General features: G+C 41.0%; 1 protein-coding gene and 2 non-coding genes across 3 annotated transcripts; 1 reads left to right on the forward strand and 2 right to left on the reverse strand.

The window, feature by feature from the left end:
- Window positions 1-1,411: 1,411 nt before the first annotated feature.
- usp12a (ubiquitin specific peptidase 12a) lies at window positions 1,412-16,214 on the forward strand. The gene is made up of 9 exons (XM_036125164.1): window positions 1,412-1,784; window positions 2,702-2,782; window positions 9,743-9,956; window positions 10,043-10,278; window positions 10,430-10,506; window positions 12,248-12,331; window positions 13,293-13,490; window positions 15,134-15,212; window positions 15,317-16,214. Exons 1-9 carry the CDS (start codon window positions 1,737-1,739, stop codon window positions 15,416-15,418), a joined length of 1,119 nt encoding a protein of 372 aa, XP_035981057.1. The 5' UTR covers window positions 1,412-1,736; the 3' UTR covers window positions 15,419-16,214.
- Window positions 16,215-16,777: 563 nt separating this feature from the next.
- On the reverse strand, window positions 16,778-16,849 carry trnaq-cug. The gene has a single exon. It is a non-coding gene; the product is annotated as a tRNA-Gln (tRNA).
- A 1,653-nt stretch (window positions 16,850-18,502) lies between these two features.
- On the reverse strand, window positions 18,503-18,574 carry trnaq-cug. Its single transcript has one exon. It is a non-coding gene; the product is annotated as a tRNA-Gln (tRNA).
- Between the last annotated feature and the right edge of the window lie 558 nt (window positions 18,575-19,132).

The following is a 19,132-nucleotide window of genomic DNA, read 5'->3' on the forward strand; positions in this document are numbered from 1 at the left end:
AAGTGAAGTAAAGCCTGTTCTTAGCTCATTGCGTAACACCACTAGCAGCAAACATTTTGTTATAGTTTCATTGTTTTTAATGGCAGAGCCTGCCATCTTGTTTTACAGTCATGTTTCACAGCTTGTATTTATTTTGTCAAGTTTTTCAAATTTATTTTTCTGAAATGAAAAGGAGGAGAGAAAAAAACGATTAATCGTATTATAAAATCGAGATTTTATTTTGTAAGCCATATCGCCTAGCCCTAATCTGCTGTTATATGCACAGTTTTGTGTTGTAATCGTTCGGCTATTCTGCATGCACAGATGCGCACTCTGAACATTTGTAAATTATCCTACACAGTTGCACATTTATCTATCTGAGTATGCGTTTTTCAATAACTGTATAGTGTTATTTTTCCGATGCTGTAAATTTTCCCAAATCTTACAGTCACTTCTGATTATATATATCCAATTTCTAACTTGTCTATCCCTTGTGGGGTCGCAAGAGGTGCTGGTATGCATACATACATACATATATATATACCGATACCAGTATTGGACGGGGCCCAGATCCAGCACTAAAATGGTGTAATCGGTATCGGCAAGTACCAACAAATAGGGCACTAATACCATTTTGATGTTTGTATGTCACTTGAACGCAGCCTTCTCTCTCCCGACTAGTATTATACATGTTATATAAGTTCGTGAAAGTTGCACTATTTAGGCATTTGAGAGCCAAAGGTTTATTCAACTATTGTCACCCATTCCAGGTAGGCAATAAAAAGTTCTACTACCGTAAGTAGTATGCAGTTCTTCATATATACACACACATCAATTCCAAACAGATGGTATCGGTATGGTATCGGTATCAGCCAATACTGCACAGCCAGATATCGGGTATTGGTATCGGGGCCAAAAAAATGGCATCGGCACAACACTAATATATATATATATATATATATATATGTGTGTATATATATATATATATATATATATATATATATATATATATATATATATGTGTGTATATATATATATAAATATATATATATATATATATATATATGTGTGTGTGTGTATATATATATATATATATATATATATATATATATGTATATATATGTGTGTATATATATATATATATATATATATATATATATATATATATATGTATATATATGTGTGTGTATATATATATATATATATATATATATATATATATATATATATATATATATATATATATATATATATATATATATATATATATATATTCATTCACTTCTGTGTGTACCTGCATACTTTCCTGCTTGTACACCTGAATTTCCCCACAGAGGAGCAATAAAGGATATTTATATTTCCAGCCATCCACAACATCCTTTATTTATTTAAAAATGTTTCGCTAGAGTAGCACGCATGCGCAAACCCACGGAAGCTTCTGCCCTAACCAACAGGGCGCTCACTTGTAATTTGTTTACTGACACTGACCGTTTAAACCGACGTTACTTGCTCTGTTTTTTGTACTTTTTAATGTTCCGCCTAACGTTTAGTAAGGATTGTACAAATGCGTGCCGAAACTGATCCGCAACGAGAATCCCGCGAGCTAGCCGAAGAGGGAAGCAGCCGGCAGTGAACGCTCTTGTCTTCCACGGGCTGTTTGTCCGCAGCAGTCGCGAGCTCAGCAGCGTCTCCTCACGAGGACAGCCAGCCCAGTCCTGTCAGCGCGCGGCTGTGTTGTGGAAGATGGCGCTAGCCGAATGGAAATCCTAATGACAGTCTCAAAATTTGCTTCTTTTTGTACCATGGTGAGTGCACAGTGGCCGCGTACTGGCATTATTCAAACTATGTTATTATCGGAAAAACCACGACTACGCCGTTATTAGCTATTTAAGCCGTGGAAATAGAAATTAAAGCAGTTAATGCTGGTAGTTGTGCTAAGCAAGCAGATTCGGTACGTAGCCACCCACCGCCTTCTCCTCCGCACTCCTTTTTTTTTTCATGTCAAAGGCTGAATATGGACTTTATACGAGCGTGTCTAGGTTCTTAGCCGGTAGCTTTGCACTGCAATCAGGTCGTGTTTGTCGGTATTAATATGTGCGGACGGTGACAGTGCACCTGCTGACGCTGGGATTTGAAGCTAACCGGCTAATCTTTAGCTAAAATCAGTGTTTCTGCTTGTCAACAACTGGAGCAGCTGGGTAATGGGTGACTTCAGAGTGGGGGGGAGAGACAGTTGGCCTTTATTGCTGGTGGAGGAAACATTGAACGCAGCAACTAGGATATCGCGCTGGGCTTTAACCAGCTAACAGATCCTAGTAATGTGGGCTATGACGACATTGTTATAACATTAGCGGCGTAGTTGTGTGCTCCGTCTCCAGCTCCCGTTTCTTCTTGTCCTCCTTTCTGCGGCTTGATCGCGTATTCTCTTCATATTGTAGCTTTATCAAGCTTCCCTAACATCATGCAAACCTCTATAAATCACCCCGGCAGTGTTGTATGTAAAGTCCTGTGGGAGGGGTGGAAGTAAGTGCAGGCATGCCCACCATTACTGCCAGATATTACTGCCAGATTGTGAGAAATGTCTCATTTGAGCAAGAGTTGTTTTGAAATTATCCATCAGAATAAATTAATTGTCAGTGTGGTGTGATGATGAAAGGCCAAATTCATCAAGAGTTTGCCAAAAAAAAAAAAATATAACATGTATGTGTTGCACATTTTACAGGGCGCCAATGCCTCTGCTCTGGAGAAAGAGATTGGATCTGAGCAGTTTCCGGTCAATGAGCACTACTTTGGCCTGGTCAACGTGAGTAAACGATGGAGTGCTTCTTAAGTTTGGGTATCTTTTCTTTAAAAGTTGATTTAATGTCCTCCCCTTTAAATGTTTACATAATTCACTTCAATTAAATTTTATTTATATAGCGCCAATTCATGAAACATGTCATCTCAAGGCACTTTACAAAGTCAAAATCAGTCAGATTATACAGATTGGTCAAAAAATGTCCTATATAAGGGAATCCTGTTGATTGCATCAAAGTCCCGACAAGCAGCATTCACTCCTGAAGAAGCGTAAAGCTGCAGGGAGAGTCGTCTGTATTGTCCATGGCTTTGCAGCAATCCCTCATACCGAGCAAGCATGAGGCCACAGTGGAAAGAAAAACTCCCCATTAACAGGAAGGAAAACCTCCAGCAGAACCAGGCTCAGTATGAACGGTCATCTGCCTCGACCGGCTGTCCGATAGGTGCCTTGATTAAAGTATCTTAGTATATACTTAATCTTTACATAACCAGCCTGTTGTGTGGTTTGGATGAGTTGCAATAAAATATTTATGTTCATAAGACTTACTGCCAGGTTCACTGTTTTCCCAATTTCCCTGGAATCGGCTCACTCAGCAGAAGCGTGCTTTTAATGTGCATCAAGAAAAAGAAATGTTGATGGAAACAGCAAAATTCAAATTAACTCACTAAATTTCGCCAAGAAAAAAAAGTCTTTACGCTCACTTGAGATAGTTTTAGACTTTTTCCAAAAACGGTAAATGCTAAAGGGGAGACGCATTTGTCGAATTAGTTCTGACGTAGAGAACTTTTACGTCACATGACTGATCACCTGTTTCTGCTGCCGGCCTCTTCCTGAATGTTCCCATAACACTCGAAAGGTTCCTGTTGACCGACGAAGGCACTCAAGCATTTGTTAGTCTCGTCAGTGGGGAAAAAATAGCAACAATTTGATAAAAACCTCACTCCGTTACTGATCTGTGGTCTGTGCTGGTTGGCAACCTCTACTTCCTGTTTGTTACAGTCAACATATGCATATGCATAAAGGGACACTTCAGCTGTAGAAATGTTCTTTCCAATGTCTGCAATAAAAATTAAAAGTAAAATGTGAGCCTGGGGAGGGGGGGGGGGACTTCTTTTAAAGTCTTTAGAAACTGGACCTGCATTGATCTGAAAAAAAAACAACAACGCAGTTTTATCCTAAAGTTAACTTCCGAATCAGCTATAGCCACTTATTGATGGAATAAAGAACACAGACCATAGTATTTAAGACAAAGGAACTCACTTTAATTCCCTATGTCCCTTTTAATAAAAGATTAGATTCGGGCTGAGTAAAAATAAACCATGAAATGCAACTCTTGGTTTTGTGAGTTATTAAATGTTTCAGCGTGATCGGGTGCTTGGGCCCACTTGTTTGTCTGACATACGTCTGATAAAGGCCTTAAAACTGCTTCTACCTTTTCACACATGTTGTGTATGACCAAACCATGTTTTTTTTTACGGTGTGGCAACATTGTTAAAGAGTCAAACCAGCAACTGAAACGTTGCGAGCGCCACTGTTTGAAATTCCAGAGGCAATATATGTTTTCGTGTGTTGGAGGCTTTAAATAACCCTGTTCCTGTGGTTTAAAGTCCTTTTTAATGAGATGGCAGAAAAAGGACTGATGTGACCGTCTTTCTTTTTCTTGCTGTGCGGAGCATAAAGTAGCGCTGCGCTCCTCCTCCCCAACCTGTCGTTGCACACTGCCAGTCAGCTGGCTGAAAGAACAATAGTGTACTTTTGTGCAACTTGTAAGAAAAGGTTTGCTAATTTAAAATATTTCCAGTCGCGACAATAAAGACAGTGTTGGTGCTGGAGCGCCACCGATCACTCTTATCAAGGTAATGTTGCTCTATTAAAGGGGCCATGACAGCAAATTAAATTTTTCTGAGGTTTTGGAGGTATAATATGGTCTGTTGTGCACTGAAGAGGCTGTGTGAATCTCAAAAGTGAATACAGAAGGATCTCCGGGGCAGTCAGCTTTGTTGCTTTGCTCAAAAACCGTCAGATCAGAATATAGGTTATCTTTCTCTGTCATTAAATTCTCCAATCAGAGCACACCATCAGGCGAAGGAGCAGCAGCCCCAGATCAGCCTCCCTGTATTGGCTGGAAGCCGCGGAGGGCTAATGTCCCATATTCACCTCAAACTAACTTCACAGCGGTTACTAAAAAGGGGAGCTGATATGTCCGAGGGTGTTGCGCCGATGCCATTTTTTGGCCCAATACCTGGCTGTGCAGTATCGGCTGATACCGATACCATTACTTTGAAATTTATGTGTGTGTGTATATATTAAGAACAGCATACTACTTGAATGTAAAATAATTGCTATCATGGCTTTGTCAAGCTGCTACCTTAATAAAGCAGGAAAAAAGACCAATACAAAGTGAATCCAGTAGAACTAGTGAGTGTCGGGAGAGAGAAGGCTGCGTTCAAGTGTGACATACAAACATCAAAATGGTATCTGTGACCTGTTTGTTGGTACTCGCCGATACGGATACCACCATTTTAGTGCGGTATCGGCGCCCCGGCCGTTACTGGTATCGTTATCGGTGCAACACTAGAAAAAACGGATAGAAGTTTCCACTCAGTCCCGAAGGACGAGAGAAATGTGACCTGTTTTCCAAATATAGTTATAGCCAATCAGAAGTCAACTAGGTAGAGCTGCGTATCATTAATGCAACAAACCTTTTTACTGAGGAGGGACATTTATCCTGACAAAACAACAGCATGCCATAATTCTTTGGAGAATTTACATCTGCAGCAACATCACCTACATGAAATGGTTTATGCAGTGATGCACCTTTAAACACCATGATGTGATTCTACCAGAGCAGACAGCTAATGGATTATACAGCAAATACCTGCTGTTTATATTTGTGTTTGTTTTTTTTTTATATAAAGAGCAAAGCGGCAAAAAGATTTATTTTCCACGAGAAGCATGTTTGCTCACATTAATTAGTTTGTATCAAAAAACAAATGAACTGCAAATGAATGTTAGAACATTATTCTACCTATAATAATCAATATGTTTATTTTGGCAACAGTAGTGAATGAATGAATAAATGACTTTTAAGTGTCATGCACACATGTGCCCAGCCCACATGGTCTCATAAGACTCTACAAACCCCCAAAAAGGAAGAGGACCATATGTTCAACACCACTTTAAATATACCTGTAATATAACATAGCAGGATGCAGAGTTTTCAGGCTCATTTTCCATGCTTGCTCCACATATCGCGCCACACAGAAGATTTAATTCTCAAATAACCAGCCCAACATTTCCCCTTCAGCCAACCATAATAAATCTGGATTACTGTATTGATTTTTTTTTTTTTCCAAACAAAACTCTTCTTAAGTTACTGTACAACAGACAGTAGAGCATAAAATGAAATTCATCTACCACTAAAGAAAGGTCACATGTAGTGCTTTTGTTTGTTTTAAATAAAAACAAATGTTTTCATGTTGGTGCTGTGAAACAGCATACACTGCAAAAAGGAAACTAAAAATAAGTCAGATTTTCTTGAAAGGGCTGTATTTGTCCTTGATTTGAGCGGGTAAATAAGATGGTTCGCCAATAGAATGAGATTTTTGCACTTAAAATAGGAACAACTCATCTCTATCATCTTATTTCAGGTGCAGTATATCTAATTATCTTATTTCGGGTGTCAAAATGATCATTCCATTGGCAGATAATCATATTTACCCGCTCAAATCAAGGACAAATGCACTAACTTCAGGAAAATTTGACTTATTTTTAGTTCCATTCTTGCAGTGTATCAGGTCTAGTCTGTTTATTTAAGATGAAAACAGTAGAAATGCAGAACTTTGACCTTTAAGAAGATGGTTTTTACACTTTGTTTTCTGTCTTTATGTAACTCAGAAGGGGGAACAAGTCCTGACAAGGTTGATTCTGGGGGGGGGGGTTCACTCTGTAAGCTCCGTGACATGTTGGATGGTTCTGGTGTTTTATGCGTTCATTTTAAACAGTCGTAACGTTTCTGCTGTTAGATTCGTAGGAACCTTTGTTTGCTGACTTTAGCAGTAACCTGGGGAAGTGAGTCTAAAAAGGCAGAAAATCTTGACATGGGAAGTGTGAGCTCTGCTTGCAGCAGCCGGAGGAGCCCCTGGCCTCCCCTGCTCCCTACTTTTCTACAACCAGCGTATCTCAGGGGGAGGGAGGCATCTGGTGCAGCCCTGAAAAGTTTGGCTCGCTATTTGTTTACATTTCCCGAGTCTAGATAGGTTTGCTTTTCCTTTTTTAGATAAGATGCAAATCTGAATCTGACCGTTTTTTTTTCTGAGCAATCAACAACTTGTTACCTTTTAGCTCATCGCAGCTCAACGTTGATTTGAGTTATTACCCGACAAACACGCACAAATCCAAAGGGGTCAGGGTTTTTGAACCGGGTTCAGTTTAGATGCCAGGAAACTTGTTTTTGTGTGGAGAAGTTATTGCTGACAAGCTGTGGATCTGAAATAGTCCAGACCGGTTCTGAGAATTATAGATTTTAACTGATTTGAAGTTTGTCCAGATGCCAAAAACATTGTGGAAAGAGCATTTTTCCACATTGGTGAACCAGGAGACGGCTTTAGCAGCGTGTTGTTCTCATGATTTACTAAATATCTACCGTACTAAGGACTCGCTCTACTAAAAACCCGAAGCTCTAACTAATATTATTGTTTACATGTTTGCTTTCCTAATGTCTGGATTCCTGTGGCTTCTCTGGTGCCTGCAGCTGATTGCACATTGGAACTTGAAGTTTCCAAACCTCAACAAAAAAAAAACAACTAAAATTTTTCCTCTTTGGTTCTGCAGACTCGTAGATAATTGTAGCTTTATTATTCTACGAAGTAAAGTGAGCTGTACAACTGCTTATGAGATTTTGCTATTGATAAAATGGGAAACAAGAGCAAGAGAGATGTAACGTCTCGCTTCTGTGGTGCAGCCAGGGTACCTGTGGGTTAAAGGAGGGGAGGCTGGGTCATTTCACCACAAGAGTATCAGTTTTCTTTTACCTTTTTATTTAACCAGGAAAAACAGATTAAAAACCTCTTTTTCAAGGGAGTCCTGGCCAAGAGGCAACAAATGGAAACACAAAAAACGTACACGGTTCAAAGAAAACAACAAACTATGTGAAAAAACAGGTAAATGTTATTGAATCAGCCTGAAGAACGTTTAGTGGAAGTAAAATCAACGTTCAGATTACACTGCAGGCAAACGCCACAAATATCCGACTTTTTCATGGCAGCCTGAACCGTCCAGTTACGAATTGTTGTCACTTCCATATAATGAATTGGATGCGTTGTTGCAACATCTACTTTCTCCTTGTGTACATGCGGGTTGCTTAGCGGTTGCATTTAATCAGCAGTTTGAACGACCGCAGGAAAAAAAATCTGAATTGAGCATCTAGACCTGCAGTGTGAACGTAGCCTAAGCTAACCGTGGCGTTAGCACTAGCATAAGCAGCGATCATCAACTGGTTAGCAAACTGATGTCGATGTGATGATTCAGATGGTGTACACTTTTACACTCATTTGCTGGACGTAAAATAAAAATGGCTAGTCCTCAGTTAGCTGCTTACACCGCAGACCAATGGTCCTATTATTCATTACTGTGCTGAAAAATGGTAATCCGTCCCATTTTACTGCATTTGGACAAAGTGTTCAGTCGTGGGCTACATGGTTACATTTCAGCGTAATGGGCCGTTACGCCGAAGGTTGTCAAAGTTACGCTGAAATCAGACCGTTACGCTAGTTTATATGAGCGTAACGGTCAGTATGACACGGATCTTTGAGACCAACATAGAAAAGTCAGTAAACCTCCCGAACCACATTAGCTAATGCTAGCTGTTATTAGCTTAACGATCCGCCATGTTGGAGCTGCTCTACGCAACGCTCCGCTTTGGAAATGCGTCCTGGGAACAGAACAACACACGGGTGCAAAAAAAAGTCCTGGTGAGGACGCTGGGCTATGGTGTTCATACACTTTTTGGAGCATTTCACAGGAATAGTTTAGGTTGTGTTTGTTTTTTGTGAGAGATTGTATGAGGTAGAGAAGCCTTATTGGTGTCGGTTTGGAGGAATGGAGGGGAATTTGGTCAAAGCTGGCCAGATGGGGCTAAAGCAGCTAAACTATAAGACAACAGTGTCCAAGTGACCTAATAAAAGTCCTTCATAAATTCTCCTTTGCATTTGTGGTTTGGCTCGCCTACATAGTCGGCTGAAAAATGTCCGTGCTTTGGAGCATGTTTGCATGCAGAGTTTTCCTGCAGTTTTCCTGTTTTTTTGTTTTGTTGACTGCTGGAAATTAGTTTTGTTAGAACTTTTTTTTTTAAGAAATGCTGCACATTTGTGCTTTTTCAGGCTTTTACGGGGAAGTATGTTGGGATTAGCATAGAAAAAAGATCTTACGTCAGTTACGTTGTGCTGAAAATGAACAGAAATACAAATGTTTCTTTTGGGATTTTAGGAATAAATGATAAAAAAAATGGACAAGAATGGGGGGGGGGGAACACAGCTGTGAATGCAGGTGAAAAGTGAATTTATGTGCTGCGTTTATCCACTTTCTTAGAAGTGTAACAAGTCGGGTTGGACAATTCCAACAAAAATACTTAAAAAAATCAAACATATTTCCAATATTATAATAATAATAATAATTATTATTATTACATCTTCACTCCTTCTTGCACACAGTGGGCATGCATAAATAAAGACTGATTCACATTATTTGCGCTTTAAGTTGCATTTTAATGCTGTAAGAAGAAATGAAGGCGACAGCTTTGATTTAGAAATATAGCCTGCCTCGTTTGTTGTGGATAAATATTATTCATGCAGAGGTTACAGCCACACACCGAATCTAAATGGTTCATTTTTCAACGCGTGAGCTGTATGGGTTCCTGTTTTCTAGCTAAATACGGCGCAGTGAACGTTTCTCTCCTGCGTCTTTCAGTTCGGGAACACCTGCTACTGCAACTCGGTGCTGCAGGCTCTGTACTTCTGCCGGCCGTTTCGGGAGAAGATCCTAGCGTACCGCAGCCAGCCCCGGCGCAAGGAGAACCTGCTGACCTGCCTGGCGGACCTGTTCCACAGCATCGCCAACCAGAAGAGGAAAGTCGGCGTCATACCGCCCAAGAAGTTCATCACCAGGCTACGCAAGGAGAACGGTAAGCGGCGACGAGAGACGCGGTCAGAGGCGCGCGAGGTGGAAGAGAAGATCTGTTCTGAAGTTTCTGTTCTGCTCCCTCCTCAGAGCTGTTTGACAACTACATGCAGCAGGATGCTCACGAGTTCCTGAACTACCTGCTGAACACCATCGCAGACCTGCTGCAGGAGGAGAGGAAGCAGGAGAAGTCAAACGGCCGTCTCGCCAACGGCACATTGGACTCCCAGAACAACAACAGCAACGCCACGCCCGCTCCGACCTGGGTCCACGAGATCTTCCAAGGCACGCTGACCAACGAGACGCGTTGTCTCACCTGTGAAACCGTGAGCTCCACACCTTCACTGCGTTTACGTTTTTGCTCTGAAGTCGATTTGTCTTCCTTGTTGGCTAAAAAGCTGCAACCCTCTGTTAAATCTTTGAGGTGCTTTTGGTTCATTAAATGCATCTTAATGTTTCTTTTTGTTTTCTCTGCAGATAAGCAGCAAAGATGAAGACTTTCTGGACCTCTCTGTGGACGTAGAGCAGAATACCTCCATCACACATTGCCTCAGGTAGAGATGCACGCTGAGCTTTATTAAAGAGCTGAGGACAATGGCTGCAGTTTTCAAATGTGAAAAGTTACTGAGCCTCGTTTTAAACCTCAATGCTGCAGGAATCTTCTTTTCTTTTCTGTCGGCGTAACGGAGAGTTTGACAGGCTGCCGGCCTCGCCTGCCCCTTTGTTTATGCTGCAAGGGTGCGTGACCGCTGGTGCTGCTCACTTCGGTGCGAAACTCGCAGTTTCCTCCAACGCAAGAAACAAATCAATAATTTATTTTAATGAATCAGCTGGAATGCCTCGCTCTGAGCAGGACAACACCACAGCGAGCATTGCTTTTGCTTTCCAGAGAGATCTGAACTGCCTTAGTTAATCTTTCTATTTTTCCTGGTTCTGGTCCAAATCCGGACCGCTTGGCACGTCAATCAGGACCAAGGTCATGGTCCGGAAAATGCAGGGAATCGCACACTGCAAAAACGGAACTAGAAATAAGTAAAATGTTCTTAAAATGAGTGTATTTATCCTTGATTTGAGCAGGTAAATAAGATTATTTGCCAATGGAATAAGATTTTTGCACTTAAAATAGGAACAATTAATCTCAATCATCTTATTTCAAGTGCAGGATGTCTAATTATCTTATTTTAGGGGTCTAAATACTCATTCCATTGGCAGATAATCTTATTTACCTGCTCAAATCAAGGATAAATAGACTAACTTTAAGAACATTTTACTTATTTTTAGATCCGTTTTTGCAGTGCAGAATTTGAGTTTTGTCCACGTAGAACTCCAAAGACAACATGTTCTGATCCAAATGTGATGAAAGAGAGGAAACAAGCTAGTAGTCCTTTCTGTAAACAAAGATCCTGAGCGGGGCGGGATGCACGTCTCTCACCTTTTTTTTACTGCCGTTCCAACATCACAGCAGCTTTGTCAACCAGGTGTTGGAGCCAAGAACACGGTTCAGAAACTCAGAAGGAGCAAATTATTAATTAAGGCATCTACAAACCTATTATGTTGGCAGCGGGACATTTAAGTTCATACCTGAACGTTTTTATTTTACAAAAAGGATCATTTTCTAACTTTCACGATGAAACATTTCTGCTACTATTTTATACCAGAACTACGTGATAAAGAACATATTTAACTTTACTAAAACTTTAAATTCCCAGTACATGTGGGTTATTTTTCCATTTTAACTGTTGAAACTGGTAATAAGAAAATTACTTTAAATCTAAAGCTGCCATTGGTATGAACAAGTTTGGCTTAAATCTGGTGTGAGCCGTTCACTACGAGGTCCAGTTTCTATTGCTTTGCGTAGAAATAACGTTTCATCCGTCGTCTTTTCTTACCGTTCTCTTTATATTCGTGCAGAATGAATCAGTCACGTTTTGTCCGCCTGCATTTGTGTGTTTTACTGTTTTCGAGCTTTGTTTTATGTAAGCAGCTGAATTACTGAGAAGGGATGCTAAATGCTCAATCGCTGCATACTAACTAGTCTGCTTCAGGGTCGCTCTTTGACCCAGCTGCAGTCCGAGTTGGCTTCCTGCAAACTGGTCATATCGCTCCTTTTAGTGTTTTTACTTTTTACAGCAGACATGTTGCTACGAAAAATGCGGGCATTATTAGAGATCTATTGAAGCTAATGGCCGCCGGCATGCTTTGTGCGGGAAGCCGCAGGCGGCACCAGGAAACGAGGGATTGTTTCTGTAAATGTAGGCCGTAGGTTAACCAGTTTGTCCTCTTGTTTCCTCTCAGAGGGTTCAGCAACACAGAGACGCTGTGCAGCGAGTACAAGTACTACTGTGAGGAATGTAGAAGCAAGCAGGAGGCGCACAAGAGGTCAGTGCAGCAGATCGTCTTCTGTACGACGTCCCGCTACAGTATTCACGCCCCTTGTACTGCAAAAACGGAACTTAAAATAAACAAAATGTTCTTAAATGAATGCAATTGTCCTTGATTTGAGCAGTTAAAAAAGGTAATTTGCCAATGGAATAAGATTTTTGCACTTAAAATAGGAACAACTCATCTCCATCATCTTTTTTTAAAGTGCAGGATGTCTAATTATCTTAGATTAGGGGTCAAAATACTCATTCCATTGGCAGATAATCTTAATTACCTGCTCAAATCAACGACAAATACACTCACTTTAAAAACATTTTACTTATTTGTAGATCTGTTTGTGCAGTGTGGGAGACGTTTTTCTTCCATCCTGACGCTCCGCTGTGTTTTAGTGGGATTTTATGTGAGAGATCAACACCAAGCAGAGCATAATTTCGAAACTGAAGGAAAATAAGAGGTGTGCTCTCCGTCCAGTCAGTCCGAGCTTGAGAGATTTCTTTTCTAGCCCAGCACGGATTCAGGAGGAGCTGAACACACCTTCCAGTTATTCATCTCTTCACTGCCAAAAGAGAACTAAAAGTAAGTCAAATCTTCTTGAAATTAGTGTTTTGAACAGGTAAATAAGATGATCTGCCAATGGAATAAGATGTTTTGCACTTAAAACCATCTCCATCGTCTTATTTCAAGTGAATATATCTAATTATCTTATTTTAGGAGTAAAAATACTAATTCCATTGGCAGATAATCTTGTTTAATTGCTCAAATCAAGGACAAAAACACTCATTTCAAGAAAACTTGACTTATTTTAGTTGCCTTTTTGCAGTGTTTATGTTGGTCTGGTTAATAAAATCCCAGTGAAACGTGTAGAAGTTTCCGGTTAGGACGCTAAGAGCTGCTAAAGGCACAGGACAGCGCGGTGTTCGGCGTCTCAGTCGTTTTCCCCGTCTCTCCCGTCCTCCAGGATGCGCGTAAAGAAGCTGCCCATGATCCTGGCCCTGCACCTGAAGCGCTTTAAGTACATGGAGCAGCTGCAGCGGTACACCAAGCTGTCCTATCGCGTCGTCTTCCCCCTGGAGCTCCGTCTCTTCAACACCTCCGGAGACGCCACCAACCCCGAGAGGCTGTACGACCTGGTTGCTGTGGTGGTGCATTGTGGGAGGTGAGTGTGCGAACGCGCAACCCGCCGTGGAAACGCTCTCTCTCCTCTTGACTTGCGTGAGTGGGAGTCGGCATGTCTGTGTTTATTTAAGGCGTGCGTGTTGAGGCAGACTCCAGCGCTGAAAAGAAAGACGAAGATGAAAGGGCTGAACTCGTTTGGAGCGGATCTAGTGTCCTGAACGTTTCTTTCTCTCCTTTGAGATGAACTCCTGTTTAAACCCTTTTGATGGCTTAGGATTCCTCCACTACTCTAAACGTGTCTTTTTTAATAAGCAGACTTTTCACATTCACTTTAATTTCATAGTAAACAGGACAACTTCTATCCAACGACTTTTACTCTATTCAATTGGAATCCATTTACTAAAATAGGCTAAATACATCTAATATCTTCATTTAAAATGATTGTATTTTGTCGAGCAGGTAAAGGAAATCCCAATATTTTCGTTTGTTATTTATTGGTATTCATTTTTATATATATATATATATATATATATATATATATATATATATATATATATATATATATATATATATATATATATATATATATATATATATATATATATATATATATATAAAAAAAATAAATAAATAAATAAAAAAGAGGCAGGAGTGATTTCCACCCATCGCTCTGGCCGTTAAATCAGGACATGACGGTCCGTCACCTCAAAGGCAGCCTCCCTAAACCTTGTTGGGGAACTTAAATGTTCCTTTTCCCCCACACACGGTAAAAGTGGAGGCAGCACCCTGCAAAGCCCGGAGCAACCAGAATGTTGTAGCTTTTTTTTATACATATTTATCCCCACTAATGTCGTTTTGTCTTTTAAATTTGAACCGTGCAGAACATATGCATCATTAAATGTGGTGTAACTATTTTTACCTCATTAAAACCTTGCGTTATAACCACTGAGCTATATAATACACTGGAGTGCTGATTTTGCCGAAAAACTGAAGTCACTGGCCGCCATCTTGCTACTCCCTACTCACAGAATCCCACAGGATTTGGTTGCAACAACAAGCAGTTTTCTGGCTGAGTGAAAACGTTTCACAGGTAATTCTACAGTCAGTGGATGTACTAACACTATCAACTACTAGGAAATTAGGTGCTGAAATATTTTACATGTTATTCATATTAAATATATATATGTATATATAAGTATGTATATATGTGTGTGTGTGTATATATATATATATGTAAATATATGTTTTTGTATATTGTTATTTATATGTTTATAAATGTTAGACATATATATTTAAATAAATAAAATGCCAAATATTTCAGCACATGACTTTCTCATTACTTAATAGTTTTAGAACATAACCTAAAACTATATGGCATCTGACATTTTAAAAGTTTTAAGCCCCCCCTGAACATGAGAAAATCCTCGTTATTCGATGCTGTAGCGCACATATTCCTTAGTTACTGGGGGGAAATAGGGAGTACCAATATGGCGGCTGGTGGCTTCAAAGCGACTCGTTCAAACAGCGGCGATTAGCACTCCAGTGTATTATATAGCTCAGTGGTTATAACAGGTTGTGTATCCTGTAGGGAAATAAATGATCCACTCAAATTCCCAGAAAGTGTTTTTTTTTTAAAGAAACGTCATTCTGGAACTATAACAAAACGACTTTGTTTCTTTTCAGCGGTCCAAACAGGGGTCACTATATCGCCATTGTAAAAAGTCACGACTTCTGGCTGCTCTTTGACGACGACATCGTAGAGGTAAGTGGGCAGGGAAGCATTTGACGTTCCTTCCCGTTTTACGTCCCTCCCTCTCTCTCTCTCTCTGCTAACCGAGCCGGACGTCTTCTCCTCTGCTCCTGTAGAAAATCGACGCCCAGGCCATAGAGGAGTTCTACGGCCTCACCTCCGAAATCTCCAAGAACTCCGAGTCGGGCTACATCCTCTTTTACCAGTCCAGAGACTGAAGCGGAGGTGGAGCCGGGGCGCTTTGCCACGCGGTCCCACAGAGACGCTCTCTACGAACTTCACGTGGAGGAAGAGGAGGAGGAGGAAGGGGGGGCAGCCGATTGTAAAGCCGCACGGCGTGGTAGCTGCCGTAGTGCCCGTGCTTTCTCTGCAGCTCAGCCGTGGCAGTTCCCTCTACTTACCATGTCCTTCCTGCACCCCCCGCCTCCCCCCCTTACATCCACCGCCGCTGCGAGGACAGAGACTATAACGAATGAAACTGTGTCGAGATAGTTTAAAAAAAAAAAAAAAAGACTGAGGGTTGTACAGATATCGACTGGCTGTATGAGTGGTGTTCTAGTTTTTGCCTTGGGTGTGGGGTGAGTGGGTATTTAATTCATATGACGTAATATCGGCCTGGAGTCTTCGCCTCCCACAATGTTAACCTAAACTGTGACGGATGCTTCTTCTTCTTTTGTTTATTTGGGTCATGGATGTAACGGAGGGTGGACAGGAGGTGGGTGCCCTCACCCTACAGAGAGAGAGAGAGCACTGGGCTGTGTGTTTCTAGTGTACAGAATGGTATTTGTATAAATATTTCATTAAGATATTATCATTGAAAAAAATAAAAATAAAAAAATGTTAGACTTGGAGAAGATGTATTAACACTATGGTGCACTTTTGATACTGTTTTGTAGGTGTTGGCAAGCTTAATGTGACGGGAGGGGGGGGGGGGGGATTGCTTGCTCGAAAAGGCCTGTTGTGAAGCGATCATTTTCTGTTTTAAAGAAAAAGAAATAAAGCCAATAAGATCGAGGGGACCGTCTGCCCTGCTTTGTGTCCCACAGGTGCGCGCTGATGACTCATGGGGGAGGCTCTATGGCGCCATCTAGCGGTCGGTGCGGGTACTCTGGCTTTTCGTTTTGTTTTTTTTTTTCGTCCAGCAAGGCAGCCCTACATACAGGATGCATCTGAATAATTGAGAATATGGTCGAAAGTTTTTATTTTATCGAATTAAAATGCACATAGATTCATTAAACGGCAACGTATCCTGAGTGTTTATTTTTATATTCTGACTAAAAACGAGTTACGTAAGACCAGTCGTATTGGTCATTACGAATAAAGAGAGTTACATTAAAACCAGTCAAGAGAATCTAGATATATATTGAGTTTTATTTATATAGCGTCACCTTAACGTCAATTTTAACCAAATAATCAAGACAGATAGGTTGAGTCTTGATAATAATCATCTTTATTGTTGCAATTTACATGCCACTGAAAATTGTTCAACTGTGCACGGGGCGCAATCTGGGATTAAGGGTCTTGCTCGGAGACACTGAGTAGCAGTTGAACCCAAAACCTCTACCCGTTGAAAAGTCAGGTTCCACCGAGATTTGAACTCGGATCGCTGGATTCAGAGTCCAGAGTGCTAACCATTACACCATGGAACCACATATGTAGCTCTGTTGATTGGTTAGCAATCCCCCTATACTGAGCATGCATGGAGTGACAGTGGAGAGGAAAACTCCCCTTTAACAGGAATATGTAAGATCGTAGGGGAGTTTTCACAGTTATGCACCGCACAGTCCATGACAGTCCACCAGGAGTTTGAGTCGCAAAAGGTCATTAGTAAAGAAGCTGTGGAACGGGGAAGTTTGGTGGAAAGAAAATGAGCGCAATCAACAGGTTTAAAAGCTGCCTGGAGAAGATTGTGAAGCCAAATCAAGGGTTAAAGGTGGGATTCATGTGGACTGTGCTGGCTGGAATCAGTGCTTCATCACTCAGATGTTTCCAGGATCATTAATTAAAACTACCAATCCGTGTTAAGCTGCTCCTGAACCAGAGACAATGTCAGGAATGTCTTCCCTCCGATAGAGGAAAAGGGACTGTGGTGTTGCTCAACGGTCCAAAGTCCTCTTTTCAAGTGAAGCAACATCTTGGATTTTGTTTAGAAATTTAGGATCCTGGAGAGGCTCAGAATCCAAGATGCTGGAGCGTCCAGTCTAAAGTTTCCACATGTCTGTGATTAATTGAGGAGCTGCTGATGTTGCTCCACTTGTCTTATCAAATCCAAAGTCAGCATCACATCCAAGATCCTTTTAGAGCACTTTACGCCTTCGACTTTCACGAAGAGGCCAATTTAATTTGTTTATGCCCTTCAAACTCTCCAATAGTAAATCTACGGGTCATTGTTCAGAGGAAGAGCTGCTCCTTCTGTCCCAGGCTGATCACCTCCATGCCACGCTGTATTAACGCAGTAAATCATGTAAAAAGAGCCTGGACCGAATATTTGGTGCCTATACTGTGCAGCACGTGGGCATTCTGTCAGCAGGGTGACATTTCTGTATCAAAAATCAATTTTATTAGTCCAATCTATACAACTTTCACTTTTTAAATCCTATAAAAAGTCTCATTTTGAATGATATTCTAATTCAATGAGTGGCTATACCTGGCTGGTCGGATGGGCACATTTTTGTGCCCCGCCACCTGTCTGCTGAGGTGACTTAGAGGCGGCGCAGCAGAAGATGGAGGACAGGGAGGAAGAGGAGGAGGAGGAGGGTGACACACATCAGGGTTGCTGTTAATAACCCATCAGGAGTTTTTTTTTTTTTTTTCGTCCAGCAAGGCAGCACTACATACAGATGCATCTGAATAATTGAGAATATTGTTGAAAGTTTTTATTTTATCGAATTAAAATGCACATAGATTCATTAAACGGCAACGTATCCTGAGTGTTTATTTTTATATTATGACTGAAAAGAGTTACATAAGACCAGTCGTATCCTGGGGTGTTTATTTTTTTCATATTGGTGATTATGACTAAAGAGAGTAACATTAAAACCAGTCAAGAGAATCTAGATATATATTGATTTTTATTTATATAGCGCAACTTAACGTCAAATTTAACCAATTAATCAAGAGAGATAGGTTGAGTCTTGATAATAATCATCTTTATTGTTGTTGCAACATACATGCCACTGAAAGTTTTTCAGCTGTGCGGCACCCGGGGAGAAATCTGGGGTTGAGGGTCTTGCTCGGAGACCCTGAGTAGCAGTTGAACCCAAAACCTCTGGTACACCATAACTTCTATCCATTGAAAAGTCAGGTCCCACCGAGATTTGAACTCAGATCGCTGGATTCAGAGTCCAGAGTGCTAACCATTACACCATGGAACCACATATGTAGCTATGTTGATTGGTTAGCAATCCCCCATACTGAGCATGCATGAAGTGACGGTGGAGAGGAAAATTCCCCTTTAACAGGAATATGTAGTACGATCGTAGGGGAGTTTTTTACAGTTATGCACCGCACAGTCCATGACAGTCCACCAGGAGTTTGAGTCGCAAAAGGTAATTAGTAAAGAAGCTGTGGAACGGGGAAGGTGGAAAGAAAATGAGCGCAATCAACAGGTATAAATGCTGCCTGGAGAAGATTGTGAAGCCAAATCAAGGGTTAAAGGTGGGATTCATAAGCTGTGGACTGTGCTAGCTGGAATCAGTGCTTCAACACTCAGATGTTTCCAGGATCATTAATTAAAACTCCCATTCCGTGTTAAGCTGCTCCTGAAACAGAGACAATGTCAGGAATGCCTTCCCTCCGATAGAGGAAAAGGGACTGTGGTGTTGCTCAACGGTCCAAAGTCCTCTTTTCAAGTGAAGCTACATCTTGGATTTTGTTCAGAAATTTAGGATCCCGGAGAGGCTCAGAATCCAAGATGCTGGAGCGTCCAGTCT

This window comes from Fundulus heteroclitus, chromosome 21, assembly GCF_011125445.2.
Source record: "Fundulus heteroclitus isolate FHET01 chromosome 21, MU-UCD_Fhet_4.1, whole genome shotgun sequence".
NCBI lineage: Eukaryota > Metazoa > Chordata > Actinopteri > Cyprinodontiformes > Fundulidae > Fundulus > Fundulus heteroclitus.